At 42.1% G+C, this 16,276-nt stretch overlaps 1 protein-coding gene across 1 annotated transcript in view; it reads left to right on the forward strand.

The window, feature by feature from the left end:
• Nucleotides 1-4,960: 4,960 nt before the first annotated feature.
• Nucleotides 4,961-16,276, forward strand: part of deptor (DEP domain containing MTOR-interacting protein) — a 35,370-nt gene continuing 24,054 nt past the window's right edge. The window contains exons 1-4 of the mRNA XM_071525468.1: nucleotides 4,961-5,302; nucleotides 5,625-5,717; nucleotides 9,055-9,233; nucleotides 10,337-10,460. Of these exons, the coding sequence (XP_071381569.1) occupies nucleotides 5,289-5,302; nucleotides 5,625-5,717; nucleotides 9,055-9,233; nucleotides 10,337-10,460 (410 nt within the window). The 5' untranslated portion in view covers nucleotides 4,961-5,288. The remainder of the gene's footprint in view (nucleotides 5,303-5,624; nucleotides 5,718-9,054; nucleotides 9,234-10,336; nucleotides 10,461-16,276) is intronic.

A 16,276-nucleotide genomic window follows, 5' to 3' on the forward strand; every position in this document is an offset into this window, starting at 1 on the left:
GGTCGGACGCTGTGGTCAACATGACTCTGGTCTCAGTGAAAAAACAGAGATCATAAAAGCATTAATAGTAGTTTGTTTGGCTACTGAAGTCCAGTTGGGATTCTACTACAGCAAGTTTCTGTCAATATACAGTGTGATTTGCTTGGCTTGCATCAATTCTGTGGAATATCTTATCTGTTCAAATGTAATTTTTCACTTTTTGGAGGCAGTCATAACCACATAGCCCACTTGTAACAGAAATTTTAGGGATCTTTTAAGTTTTCAAGGAAAATGTTTAAATTGGAGATGTCCAGAAATCCAGATGAGCAGCTTTCCAGTTTGAACCATTTGGATTTTCATTTCCTTACTGTAAGTTTCATAGTATTGTGTGTTTTCTTTATTTCATATGCAGTCATAAATCACCCAGATGACTAGGTCGGGGTGATTTATCTCTACCATCTTCATCATCATTAAATGATGATGGCCAAATAAACATCGAACAAAAAGTTCGGAAATTTGTGTTTGGTAGATTATTTCTCTGTTGTAACAATGCTTCTTGGCAATACATTTTATACCGTTGGAAAGCCTGTTTATTTCCCTTTTAAATGGTGCCCCATTTGTAAGGAACATGCATTTGTGGGATGAGCAGCACAGCTGGGTATGTGGGTTGCACTCATGAAAAATTTGCCAAATCTTCTTCAACAGCTTATTCTGCTGTTGCTATTGACTCTTGTTTTGAGCTTCCGGTACCCCCAGGTGCTGACAATCAGGTACCTGATTGGCACCTGCACTGGAACCTGAACATGTGGAGGAACGTTATGTTCAGCGATGAGTCCAGATTCTGCCTACGGAAGTTGGATCGTAGGGTCAAAGTGTGGAGAAGACGGGGAGAACGCTATGCTGATTGCTGCACCGAGAGTAACACCTTTTGGTGGAGGCAGTGTGATGGTGTGGGGCGGCATCTCCATCACTGGAAAAACGAGGCTTGTCATCATTGGAGGCAATCTCAGTGCAGAGAGATATCGAGATGAGATTCTGCAACCAGTGGCAATCCCATATCTCCACAGTCTGGGACCGAACTCCATCCTCCAAGATGACAACGCTCTCCCCCACAGAGCGGGGTTTATCAGAGACTACCTCCAGAATTTGGGAGTAGAGAGAATGGAATGGCCTGCCAACAGTCCTGACCTCAACCCAACTGAACACTTATGGGATCAGCTTGGGCGTGCTGTTTGTGCTAGAGTGACCAACACAACCACGTCGGCTGACTTGCGACAAATCCTGGTTGAGGAGTGGAATGCCATCCCACAGCAGTGTGTGACCAGGCTGGTGACCAGCATGAGGAGGAGGTGCCAGGCTGTTGTGGCTGTGTATGGTTCTTCCACACGCTACTGAGGCTCCTGACTGTTTGTTAAATGAATAAATTGTAAAATTGCCAAATGTATTGCCAAGAAGCATTGTTACAACAGAGAAATAATCTACCAAACACAAAGTTCCGAACTTTTTGTGCGATGTTTACATTTACAGCCATAGATTTTTATTTGCAGTGCAGGCCACTTGAACTGTTAACATAGTGATTTTGGTATTACTGCCCACTTCTCAACACTTCTTGACTCCATTGGATAACCTATGACCATATGAACTACTGTGAATTGCACTGTCAGTTATTTTAGAGCAGGTCGTTGTTTTGCTCTTTTTCACAGTAACCTGTCACAACACATAATTTGGCCTAAGCTTTTGTCACAATCTTCTCTTTGCTTAATATGAAGGTTTCTGTAGAGAATTAATGAATTATAAGTATTCTTACCATTAAAAATATAATATTAAAGATGCTACATGCAGAATCTTCTAATATTTGCTGTTTCAGATGCACACTCATATCCTCACAATATGTCTCTATCCTTGTTTCAAGCATAATCCAAATGGCTTCTTATCATGAGCAGTTTCAGTTTAACTCTGGAGCACCTGGGCTCAGTTTTCAGTGGAAACTTGGAATTCCTCTCTGGATTTGATCAAATCGTCAATGGAAAAGACCTTCAGCAATTGCGGAAATTGCATCAGCAGTCACCTTCCCTCTCATACAGCCTTCAACACTGGCCTCGGTTCATAGACGTTCCAAGCCTGAAGATTATATTGACATTCCTGTGTTGTTATAGGGGGTTGATGGAAAACATGTAGACCTTGAAACAGGCTGTGTGGATTTGTTTGCTGTGGTGTGGTGTAAATAGTCAGTAAACTCATATAAAAGTAGTCATTTTGGATCTAAATAGCATGTGTATTGCTGTTTCACATACGTAAACACAAGCATGTTGTCCATCATCCAAAAACCAAAGCAGATTGCTGGTTTGGAGAAGGGAGGTGTGTCCCCTTCTGTCCCTTTCCTGTGGAATCAGACCAGAAAGCAGGAAGACTGTAAGTACAGTAGCATTTGTAGACAATTGTGTAATTGAAGATAAATAGGCTTCAACTGTATAGTCAAAATAACCAAACATATCAATTACACAACCATTATGCTGTGCTTGTTTCAAATAGATGAGCTATGGTGTGCTGCAGGTGCTACAGCACCTGCTTCTGCCAACAGCCTCAGGAAGAGGTGCTGCAGCCTCCTCAACACAGACAAAGATTGTTAGGGTTGTGAATGTGAAATATTGTAGTGATCATAGTGTTTTATGAGATTATCATATGTAGCTGTCATATGTAGCCTTAGAATAGAAACTTGTATAGATCGTTTGATTTTAGACCTCTGACTTTTGAACTAGCTTTCAGAGAGACCAGATCAATGCCAATCCTCAGTTGTTTTATTTTATTATTTTATCTAACATATTACAATAGGCCTAGTTTTGGAACGAGTTTCATCACTATGTGTTTGTGGTGTGAAATTTGGAATATTCATACAATTTATCGACTAACCCTAACCCTGAATATTTACACAATGAAACCTGCTTCTCTGAAGTCTGTATTAAAACAGCCCATTAATTGAGCAGGCTGCAAGTCTCCAAATATAAAAGTACCAGTTATGTGAATGTGCTGTAGGCTATACCTACAGTATTTCCACTATAAGAAATTGATCATTTTAGGCACTAAATGATAATAGGTTAATATATCAATGATGATACATGTATTTTGTTTCAGTTTTTTAAGGAACAAATTATTATATTTGTTCAGAGATGTAAAGGGAAATCCCTGTAATGGTAGTGGAGGATGTAATGGAAATATAGAGTTAGTAGAAATTGTTGTCATTGTAAAATGACACACAATTTCACACACACACACACACACACACACACACACACACACACACACACACACACACACACACACACACAAGCTGCGCAAGACAGTCACTGCTTATGTGAAGCAACCACCTCGAGGAACTTTTATTTTGGAAGGTGATTTGGGCTTTAGAGGGAACAAACGGAAACAATGTTGAGGATAATTGTGGCTAGCTTAACGGAGCTTTCAAGTTTCCCGCGATATGAAACATCGTCCCTGCAGCCAATAAACGGCTAGAAGATGTCATCTGTTCCCGCTGGAAGCGCTGGTTTTGTCTTCATATAGGAACTTGTCTGTTTCTCTGCCTTCACGGACTGTACACACACACGGGATTAGTGCTACCAATTACTTTCTTAAAATATACACCGAATGTACAAAATATTAGGGACATCTTCCTGATATTGATGTTATGTTTTCACACCAGTTTGTCTTTCTGCCAGCAGGAAGTCTCAAAAACCTATGAATGGATTCCCATGAAATTGTGTGGTCAGTTAGGCCTTGGGCCAAGAAACTATTGATTAGATTTTGGTGGTGATCCAGATCTGGGATTTCTGCCATTAGATGATTATTGTTTTTTTTAGCCATAACTATGAAACTAACAGAGATAGAGACTTATTCCAAACCCAAAGGATATTTTCAGGGTCAAGGATACAATTAAACCTAAAATTTAAGCAATAGAAATGGTTTCTTTGGGTGTAACAGCAAGTTAGAGAATTATTCAATGTTGGTGGAGGTTTTGCACTCTGAGTTCCCTCTAGTTTTCACTATGTTTTAATGTTGATGATTTGTTTTATTACTGTACATGTAGTCCTCTCTATTTGTATTATTCTTATCTATATCCTATTCTTTGACGCTGTGATGACTCAGTTTCCCCATGGGGATTTTTTTTAATCTTATATAATCACTTGGTGCAGAACTGGACAACCGTTTGCACTGTACAAAGGGAGAATGAAACCTCTGATTAAAAAATAGTCTTTTGTATATTGCTGTCTCACTGTCCTGAATTCAAATTAATTCAAATCATAGGGAAAATAAACTGTTCCCCATTTTGTTGCCGACCCCTGGAACCTCCTCAAAGGTAACGGTCAAAGGTCAAATTCATTGTGCAGCTGTTCAACTTGGCAAAATCTAAAGCTACTCAGAAAGATCCTATATTCACCTCTTCATCAATTTTGCAAAAAATCAGAACTACCCACTGCACAGGACAGTTGTGATTTAAGCTTAATTGACAAGGATGTGAATGGGACGAGGATGAGCTATCCAAAACTATCCTATATGCAATGATACAGTTCTAAATTAAAAAAAGTGAAATAAATCATTTGGCCTCCCATCCAATATGAAGAAAAATCATTACATTTTCAGAAAAGCACTAATAATGCTCCCCCTCAAAGTAAGGGCCTTTTAATTAATAAAAAAAAAATCATGCTTTTCTGAAAATATGATTTTTTTTTATGTGAGTTTACATTCTTGCCTATATGTAAACACTCCTATGTAATATTGTATTGCGGTGCCAGATGGCGTACGAATCGAACTCACCCATCTCCCCCTTTAGCCCCGCCCCCCCCGGTTGACTCCCCCAGTGACGACAGCAGATCCTCCCAATGCGGGGGCTTTGTGGATGGGCACTGCCCGCCTGCGCTGCGCCGTGGAGAAAAACGTGCACTGATCCCGTGTGGTGTGTCACACTGACAAACAAACCCAACTACTGGAGAGGAAAAGGGAGTGAGCTGCTTACAAAAAAAACAAAAAAACACGTTGCATCCAACCCGCCCGTCCCACACAACCAGTACTGTGTCTAATAGATAGATAAGAGGGATTTCGCGAAGGAAAGGTGCATGTTTGAGTCAGTGTGTGCAGAAAATCCACGGCGGTGGTTGGAGGTTTTTCGGGGATTAAAGGGGAATGCTGCACACTGACGAACTGCCTTGGCTGTCACTTCTAACTGCTTGCATTGTTTCATTCGTTTTTTTCTGGGATGGAATAAAAGCCTACAAACCCGAGGAATATTAACTGATACACTCTTTTTTTTTCTTTCCATGGTGCTTGAAGGGTAAGCGAATACTGAAGTGAACTTGCTGCCAGTGTGTTGAGATATAGATATGATTTGTTCTGTGTTTGCACCATTCTAGAGAAATTAGCACCGTGCGGATTGGCATGGCTTTGTTTTTTCCAATCGCTCCATACCTGTTTGTGAATGTTGATCAGCTGGTAAACTATAAACGCACTTTGCTCCAGCATTATGCACACCGCGACTTTTCATTGCATTTTCGCAACACAGAATCGTGGCTTTGTTTGTGGCTCTTTGACAAAACAGAAAACACTCTCTCGCCTGTGCCTGTGTGTGTGTGTGTGTGTGTGTGTGTGTGTTACAGCAGAGCGATGGACGGGATCGGCAACACCATGCAGAAGAAGGCTGCGGAGCTGGAGCGCATGGCCGAGGTGCTGGTCACCGGAGAACAGCTGAGGTAGGTCACTCGGTCCCCGCTGACCCCGAGGCTGCTGCCAGTCAAACAGCCTCATCTGCGTCTCGTACTGGCGACCCGTGTTTGAGGGAGGCTTGTGTTGTGTCACTTCTGTCAGTGATCGTGTGCAAACTGGGAACAGAAAACCACATTTGCAACCCTAACTTAACCCGCAGCAGGCTTTGAAATGCGCCTAATCTACGAATCATCTGCTCATGTGTAAATTCAGCTGAAAATAGTTCGTTTTCATTCATGCCCTTGTTTGATTCTCGTGGCTCAGCTCGTGCTGAACAACAAATCTGGACATGACACATCAAATAAGAGAAGTGGGCGTTAAAAGCCGTGTATTTCGGTCAGAATTGAAGGTGAATAATCAATTAAAACCGCCATGCATGCAGCCTCGGATGGATCCCACCCCTCTGCACTACAGCCAGTCCCAGCCCCACTGCAGCATGTACAGCCAAACAAAGGCGTCCATACATGCACAAGCCCTCCCCATTCAAACCGCTGCTGCTGCTCACATACATTGCACACTTTAGCCCCGGTGCCACTATAGCCTGCAACGTTTAGCCAGCAGCTAGCAGTGGCATTGTATTGTGCTCTGGCCTTTAATGCATAGGCCATTTCTGCACATGGTGTAGAAATGCAGGCAGTGTTTTATTCTGACGTGCTTTACTGTGTTATGACTATATACATATTTATTTTTGTGACCCTTATCTATCCATTAAGCTGCACGGGAAATGATGAACCCTCTAACCCCAGCAGTGTCAGTGTCATGACCCGCCCATTGAGCCTGACGGGGAGTTGAACCCCTAACCCCCTGATGCACCCCCTAACCCGAGAGGCTTTGGCTCACACTGCCCAGCAATGAGGCTCAGTAGGTAAAGCATGGCACCAATGCCTGGAATTTCAGCTCCCCATTGAACTATAAGGAAAATAAGCAACTGAAATGTGTTTTCCAATTGGGTGAGACAAGTTGAGTAACAGCGTTTGCTATTTCTGACGAAGAACATGCTGTAACATTGTCCCATTCTCAAGTGCCATAATTGTCATCGCTTCAGGAGATTAATGGCGTGTGTCTGCGCGTACATGGAGTGTACTCTTATTTATGCTTTGTGTGTATTAGGGTAGTGTGTGTGTGTGTCTGTGCATGTGTGTGTCTCGCTGTTTGTTAGTGTATACTGTCAGTACTGTGTGTGAGTGTGTGTGTGTGTCCCTGGCACAGCTGTGTATTGAGGCTGCCAGTTGGCAGAGTGGCTGGTGTCAGTGAACGAGGGGTTGGTTGGGTGGTTGGCCTTTTCCTCTGAGACTGTTCCTCTGACAAGGCTGCTGGTCTGGGGGAAAGACTGAAGATTGGGACATATGAGGCTGGAGGACTGCAACCAGTCTCTCTCACTCTCTTTCTGTCTCTATCTATCTCTCTATCTATCTATCAGTTCAATTCAATAGGCTTTATTGGCATGAAACTAGAACTATATTGTCAAAGCATTAAGATACAGAGTGTGTGTGTGTGTGTGTTCATGTGTGTGTGCTGGGTTGACAGTTCAATAATAAATAATACAGTTCAAATTGGAATAAAACAAGGATCTATCTATCTATCTATCTATCTATCTATCTATCTATCTATCTATCTATCTATCTATCTATCTATCTATCTATCTATCTATCTATCTATCCTATCTCTCTCTCTCTCTCTCCCTCCTATCTTCTATCTTCACCCACTTAGATGTAGCACACAGATTGAGGGCATGTGGTGCACACACACGCACACACACACACACACACACACACACACACACACACACACACACACACACACACACACACACACACACACACACACTGGACAGTTTAATGATTGATGTTTTCCCTCAACGTTTTACCTTGACTGCCTGTAACGTAGCTTTAACTTTGTCCTCTGATCTGAAGTGATGTTTGACACGGTGTGTGTGAGAGAGAGAGAGAGAAGGGGAGGTGACAGGCGTGATCATACGAAAATGAGATAATACGCATGAGAATAAACCTAGACCTAATATGAAACACACTTGGTGTGAAAGCAAGGAGTGTACCTAATCCACACCTCTGTTTGATCATTTTATCATGAGTCAAGCTCATGGGTTAAGTGTGACACAGTTCCTGTTGCTGGTGACAATACACCGGCTGTTATAAATGTCTTAGCACACATTGTATACCACTGAGCAGACAGCTCATATCTGAGAGCAGACAGACTGAAACAGACACAGAGCTGAAAGATAGACAGCGATCCAGACAGAACGACAGCTATCATGGCAGACAGACACATGCAGCTGTTGTAGTGCGCCTTGTGGCCAGTTCATTGTTGTGAATAGACAGTTTGTTGCACTGCTGCACAAGGAACTTTTCTTCAACTCCAAGGAGAAGATCACTGGATACCAGTCTGGTGGAGTATGATACAGAGTTGGGCCTCCTTGGGCAACCTTGGACAATTAAAAACACTCATACTCCTGTCTTATAGTGACCCACCACAACCCATTTTATAGTTTAAGAAATACAATTACAGAGAGCAACCAACAGAGTGAGAACAGCTCAAAAGTCTCATATGTACGTGGCTTTGGATAAAAGCGTCTGCCAAATGGGAAATTGTAAATTGTAACAGCTGACACAGCAAGTCCCACACCGGTTCTATCAGACTTTGAAAAGAAAGCAATAGCAAGACGGATGATTTTGCTGCTGGCTCCGTTTGAAATGATTTCAGTTGTATCGGTAGGTTGCTGGACTGAATGGAACATCAATTAAGTTTAATACTCTGATGATAGTGCTGCACCTTGTTGTAAGCGGAGTCTAACTTGCTGGGCTGCGGTTGCTGGCCCATCCTGGGTCTTGGCAGAGCGGCGTGTGTGGGTCTGGCTGGGCAGGCTTGGACTGGGCTGTCAGCGCTAATCCGGAGTGATGCTAGCCAGCTGCACACAGGCCCAGCATGGAGTGGAACTAGCTAGCTGCAGGAAGCTTGGCCGAGGCTGATGTGGGCTGTTTCACAATACTCAGTTCAGGAAGAGGTCACCTTGCTGAATGGAAACCAGCATCTAGGCTATCTGTAGAGGCTTGAGATGTTTTCTTGTCATCATGCAATATAGTCACGTCCTGTAGATTACTGCAAATGGTAGTTGAATTCCCCCTCCCTTGCCTAGATGACTGATTGCTTTGCTAACCTATATGACTCTTCAAATGAAGTTGTTCCTCAACTATATCACATTTTCAGGTTTGGGGCTTTCTGCTAAAAGCTTGACTGGCTGATGGACTTATTGATGGAGTCTGATCTAACAGTGTAGAAATATTCTGAAGAAACTCTCCTGTTTTTCAGGCTGCGTCTCCACGAGGGGAAGGTGATCAAGGATCGGAGGCACCACCTGAGAACTTACCCAAATTGCTTTGTGGCCAAGGAGCTCATTGATTGGCTGATCGAGCACAAGGAGGCTTCAGATCGAGACACGGCCATCAAGATCATACAGAAACTTCTAGACCAGAGTATCATTCACCACGGTAAGGGTGTGGTGTGTGTGTGTGTGTGTGTGTGTGTGTGTGTGTATGTGTGTGTGTGTAAAATTGTGTCTGTTATGCACGTGAACTTGCACGTACTTGTGTTGTTGTGGTGTTGTTGTTGTATTTCCTGTTTTATATAACTGCATCTCTCTCTCTCTCTCTCTCTCTCTCTCTCTCTCTCTCTCTCTCTCTCTCTCTCTCTCTCTCTCTCTCTCTCTCTCTCTCTCTCTCTCTCTCTCTCTCTCTCTCTCTCTCTCTCCCCCTCGACATTTTCTGGGAACATTCAGTGCCTCTTAATGGATGATTCTCCATCCCTCCCAGCCAGTTTGGCCCCAGTGTCTCACTACCTGCTTCACATTTGACCAGACACTGAAGGGAGAGACAGGGAGAGCTGGCTGGCTCCAGGGGGTTTAAACAGAGCAGAGCCAGCTCACAACACTAACAGCAGATCCCTGCCTTGGATAAATGATTCAAGCTGCAAATGATGTTTAGATTTCAGTGATCTGGTCAGATTGCCTCATACAAACATCATAATCAGAATTCCCATCATGTGATGTTTTCATTCATGCTGTTTTCTATCGCCAAATGAATTACAGCAAACACTTACTGGTAGTAACCCAAAATAGCCTCTGATGCAAGCAGTGACATCAAGTGAAACTCATGGATTTAACTTTGATGTATATATAGTTGCTAGAATTGCAAAGACAAAACACTCCAACATTTCTTATCGAACCTAACATGCAGAAGAATGGTTTCTCTTTCTGTTCTAGTCATTTGAAAGAGCCTCTGTATATGTGTGTCCATTCCATACATTGTAATTACATGGGTGATGATGATGTTATATGAGGATGCAATCTGAGAGGAAAAACAAAGCCTCTTGAAGTCTGCTTCTACCTCTGTCTGTGTCTGTATATATTTCTGTGTGAGAGTAGAGGGGCTCCAGTTGTTGTCAGGCTCTTAGAAACAACCTGTTCCTGTTTTCCCTCTGTGTGTTTTTAGTTTGCGACAAATGTTCAAACCTCTCTTCCCGTGTGTGTGATTCCTGTCTGTGATAAGCCCGCAGAAGTAAAACCCCCCTTTTTTGTGTCTGAATGTGTTTTCAGTGTGTGACGAGCATCGGGAGTTCAAAGACTTGAAGTTGTTCTACCGCTTCCGGAAGGATGATGGGACATTCCCGTTGGATAGTGAAGCCAAGGTCTTCATGAGGGGGCAGAGGATCTATGAGAAGTACGGACACACACAGACACGCAAACACACACCATTTTGGCAATCAAATTAACATTGAGCGATAAGAAGAACATCAGCAGTTTTACCTCTGTGTGCACTATGGTGCATTTGAAATAATGCAATAATGCAAAGCAAGCTCACCTTGTCCATTAAACATACAGTGTCCTTTGATCGCATTCATAGTAGAAAATTAAATAAATGCTGAACATATAGAGCTACAATTGCTAACAATTTTATCATGCAACTGCCAAAAAGTGAGTGTATTTCAGCAGTCCATATTCTTGCAGGTGTATCCCTCTGGACAAACTACTGCTGTAATGCAGTGACATAAATATAGGTAATTGGCCAGTTTTAAGGCTAATCTACACAAACATGGTACTGGTGGAATCTGCTGATATGATGATGAACAGAGTACTAATACAGTGCTGTCTGATGCTGCTGAAATGGTTCACGTTTGGAGCTTTTTTCACTTAGCGAGCCACGACAAACACCACTCACTTGTTGCCTGTCTTCCCCTCTGTCTCTCTCTGATCTTCCCTGTCATTCTCCACTGCTATACTATCTAGTATGGCAGAAATGCCACAACCACAAATTTTCTAAAGATTATTTTATGCTGGCAAATTGGTTGTTATCTGAATAGATTGCATGGTGGAGCTGAGTCCAATGAGCAGGCGGGACACGCAGGTTTGTTGACGGTGATAAAAGACCTGAGTGCAGGCAGAGGGAAATCAGAGGATATTGGAAGCATCTCGACAAAAGGTGACTCACAGTTGTCCAATGACAGGCTGTGTTTAGAGGATGGCAGAGGACCGCTAATGGTACTGTTTTTGTTTGTCACCAGGTTTTTACCCATGATGCTGTTTTTCCAACAGAGATGAGCCTGATTGTTTCTATAGGAACACCAAAGTCTTGCTTTGTGCTTCTCTTCCCTTCTGTTCTCCCTCTTTCTCTCTAGTGGTGTGATAGTGGCGCTTTTAAAATTTTGAATACACACATACAAACGCTTATACACACACACTTTGTCTCTGCATAACCAAATGAATGCTGACGTACAAACACATAATGTCTCTTTTCTACAAAACACACTCTCTCTCACTGTATTTCTGTATCTCTCCTAACACACACACACATTGACACACCAGAGACCTATTTTTCATGTCTGTTTCTGAGACAACGTTCTCTCTCTCTCTCTCTCACACACACACACACACACACACACACACACACACACACACACACACACACACACACACACACACACACACACACACACACACACACACAGGCAGTTATTGCATAAGAGGAAGAAATAGTCCAAGGGGAGACATCTGTCGTCTCAGCTCCCTGAGCTATGTGTTTATGTAATCACTATGGTGCAGCCCAGGGCACGCACACACACACACACACATTAACACACGCGCACACACACACACACACACACACAAACACTCACAAACACTAACACCCCTCAAGCTTGCTCTGGTGGTTGCTTGCTTGTGAACCAGAGTTGCGTTGTGATCACACTGCTGGTATACGTAACACTGTCCTGACATAAAAAGAACAACCACCTCCCAGACTCGTGCCTGAGATGTAGAAAGCGCAAATATCTCCCATCCAAGGATTTGGTAAGCAAAAATCAGCATAATGGTACCACAGCTAATGCTGAAACTATTGAGATGTTTGGTACTTTCTCTGATATCTAGGAAGACATCTGTGCTACAGATGGCCAGTAGTCACACAAGTTGAAGCTATGGCAGAATGAATGACATGGGAATTCCCATGCAAGTCATCATTCTTGAATGGACATTTGGCTGGCACACATTAGATGTCTGCCACAGAGTCATCAAATTGTACTGTCATAGAAATTAGCTTTAGTCCAATACATGAGGCTCACAGGAGGAGGAACATTACGAGTTTCAGTAAGTTTCCACACATGAAAATAATACTAATTTCCTTGACTTGTCCCTTAAATGCACCAAAGTTGACGATCTTTATGACCTGAGCATACATCGGAACAAACTTAAAAGCCCTTTGTTAAGTGGGCAGACCACTCCTTAATCTTTGTTTGGCTATTTCAATTATTTAATTTATTTGAATGTAACCGCACTGCCGGTACACAAAAGGTGGATTTTCTGCCTTTGAAGTAAAGTCAAGAATTGAGATTGTCTCTAGACCTAAATACCTAAAGAAGTGTTCCAAAAATAGTAAATGAACTGTCAGCTGCATGGTAGTAAAAGTGGTTGCACTAATAACAGTGCAATAACAGTGATAAACTGTGAAAAAGGAGGTTAAGTTTGGCTCCAGTAAGCACTCGTGTACAACGCAGTGACATGTCGCTTCCTTGTGATACACCCAGAGGTGCACTTTCTCTCTGGAGTTTAATTTGGCATCAAGGTTAATCCTTTATTTTTTGCTGTCACATTCAGACCAGGCTGTCCCTTACAGGATGGGAAGGCCTTTGATCTTTATATGCAGACATGCACACACATACACACTACTGTACACAGACAAAATACATGAACATTTGCTACATTAAGCATCCATCACAGCCTTTTTATATTCATGAGATACTACACACACATACAGCCCTTACCTATTGATCTATGGTGCACAGATAATCAAGGCAGCACACACACACAGTCACATAAACAAACCACAGGAAAATACTTCATATTGTTGTTTTTACAGCCGTTCCTCAGCAACAGGGGTTGGTCAAGGAGGACAATGTTTTACAACCTTTTATGACTAACTGGTGTCTTCCTGAATGCAGCTCAGTAGTGGCAAGGCCTTTTAAAGCATTGTTCACCACTTGGACTGTTTACTCTGCACATGTGCGCGTGTGTTTGTGTGTATTTGAATTGCATGAATTTGATTTTTGTCATGCTTATATTGAACCGTGAATTTAAAAAAAAAAAAAGGATTTGTTGACTAAAGGAATTCAAAAATTGTATTTGTAAGGCACAATTTGAAATTGAATGCAGTGGCTGGAAATTAAATGTGATTTCAAATTTGTTTTTTCTGAATTCAGACTCAGTATTTTTAGTTCAGATTGAGCTCTCTGAGACACATCCGGGCACAATGGACTTTTGTCCCCTGAGTGACGACTGGAAGGCTCCGCCTCCTCTAAGGCTGCCAACAGTGGGCTAACACTCTTCACTTAGCCAATGACATGTGATGTGTGTACTGTGCCTTGCTCATCTCCTCAGCCAATGATCAAGCTTTATTCTGCCCTGTGCAATTCAAATACAATCTCTGCTGGTACTAATGTCTTTTCATAGCATGTGTGCATGTCTTTTTGTTGCGTTAGAGAGTGTGCTTGTAGTGTGTGTGTGTGTGTGAGAGAGAGAGAGAGAAACTTACAATGCTGCTTATCAGTCCTGCGGGTGCTTTCAATGCTTTCAAGGCTAGAAGACGCTGCTCTTTACAACAATAAACATAGACTCTATCTTCCTCATTCCCCAGGTGGCCCTTAGCCTGAGCCTCTGTAAACTTAATGGCACCAAAAACCTTAAGTTGAAAAAGGAAATAGTTACAGGCTGGTGTTCCTGCTGGCTCCCTTTAGGCTTTCTGGGGGAAAAGATGGTTGTGTTGGTTGAACAGCCTTGATTAAGGTATTTAGCTATGTAAGCGGTGTTGGCAGCTCTCTTCCAAGGAAAAAAGCAATTGGCTGCTCTAAAAGTCTTTAGACGTCACCAGATGATGTCAGATGTAAATTTGCATATGAATATATTTGCTTCAATTGTAATGTTTCAACTTGCCAAAATGTAGAGTTGATTTCTTCCTCTCCAAGTTGCCACTGCTGAGTGATGTGTCGTGTAAAGCGATCTATCTGGAGTGTGTTCTCTCTTCACTGGCACTGTGATAGAAGAGATTCAGTCATCAAAATCATTTTTTTTAGTGCCAGCCTAATTATAGACTAAGTAATATGTCAGCAACAGGACTTTTTTTCGTTGCTTTTCAGAGGAAAGAGGAATAAAGCTAGCCCATGTATTATGGAAACATGGGTTGAAAAGATGCAAAGAATGATGTATTGGCTTGTATTCTTGAAATGAATAGTTTAAAAGACTCCTAAGTATCTGCTTTTGTGGTGTTACATCGTAGCATTAAAAGGATCATTTTGATTGATCCTTAACTATGTCTAACATTACCATAGTAGGCCTTGCTAAGTGTGTGTTAGCAGGAACTGTGGTTGTTAAATTGTAGTAGTAATTTTGTATTGTTACATTTTCATTTGCCAAGATGTTCACAGCTGGCAGCGAGCATGTAACACGCGTTGGTTAGTTTTCACTTGTTTTTTAAGATTTCAGTGAAGGGGCCTTCATGGCAGTTTTGCTGTAGCATTAGCCACAGCCACACTGGCTAAGACCATTAGCCTCTCTCCCTGCTGGGGAGTAGGTCCTAATGTTTCCACGTGTGTCAGCTGAAGACTAGTGGGATGTCTTGGGTAATTACCACTAGAAAGTCTAGTATGCAGTATAATTAACACAGGAAGGTCTATAATAAAAGCAATTTAACATTCCATGTTTTTTAACGAGGCTAGCTCCGCTTACAGAATGCTAATCTGTGCTGACAAACCTCTGTTTGGCAAGGTCCTGATGAGAAAGTCATTTATCATGTTCATTTGTTGTTTCATAATGTGGCTAATGTGTTAAAGCCCTTGGAGACTCTGACTGTGATTAAGGGCTATACAAATAAACTTGACTTGACATGAGAAAGTGATGTTTCATTGCCAGACCTGTTTGTCACAGTGTAATTTACAGTGTGTGCATGCTGTACAGTTTGTGTAACATAAATACATACTGTAGGGCTTATTTAGCTGTAGGTGTGGCTGCAGCACGCCTAAATAAGGTTCCATGAAGTTTGCAAATGTGTTTGCATAGATAAAAATGCTGGGTTGTGGATAAGGTGGGTTACAGCACTAAATTTGGTCTGTATGCTCTGAATTAGGCTTCTGAATGAGGTCCAATGCTGTATTTTCCTTGAAATTGCCTCAGAATTGTTTCCATTAACCTTAAGTTAACCTAAGCCAGGAATAGCCCTTGTAATGTAGGCTAATAGTGTCTCCTCAGATTATTTTCTCTTATTTAGGAAGATCTAACTCAACAGTTGGAAGCTGCATACCCAAACTGTGCGACCTAATAATACTTGGTAATACTGACTTGTGGGTCACTCTAGGTAAAACACATCAGATGCATTATGCACAGCTGACAGTATAAGTTTGGCCTTTGCCACGCATGCTGAGTCACTCAGACTGATTTAGAAGAGGCCATTGTGTCTTGATTTCCTCTTTTCTACATAATGATCGACATCCTGTGTTGAGCTCTACTTGGAAATCACTTAGGTTTTGTATCTAATCTAAGATCTAACAAAAAACTTGCATATAGTTTTCTCCATATCAGTTTGTGTTAACAGGGCTTTTCCTGCCTATTAAACTCATATATGGCTCATGTTGTTTCTGATCACCTGGATTAAAGTGGGTTAGGAATATTAAACCTTCCAAAATGTCAAAACATGCAAATTGTTGGAATTATTGGATGGAATTTTTTCCTTCCCTTATGCTTTCACCTGCTTTGTTAGATTGTGACTTGCTTAGTGTATTATATGGCCTTAAATGGCTCTTAAAGGTTGTTGTATGGCGTTAGAGAGTCATCAGTGCCCCGTCTCCATGTGAACCTGCTGAGGTTTTTGGAAACCCATGGAAAAGCCTGGTTATCCTACAACCGAGTCTCAGGCCCAGTCCGGCATGCTGACTGAACAACTACACCGGTTGCTTATCTAGGCCATGGCAGCTTGCCTTGCCCCACATAAAGTTATCA

Source organism: Centroberyx affinis, unplaced genomic scaffold (genome assembly GCF_046629955.1).
Source record: "Centroberyx affinis isolate AG114_WGS23_722 - 3 ecotype Tasmania unplaced genomic scaffold, CSIRO-AGI_Caff_v1 ptg001293l_1, whole genome shotgun sequence".
NCBI lineage: Eukaryota > Metazoa > Chordata > Actinopteri > Beryciformes > Berycidae > Centroberyx > Centroberyx affinis.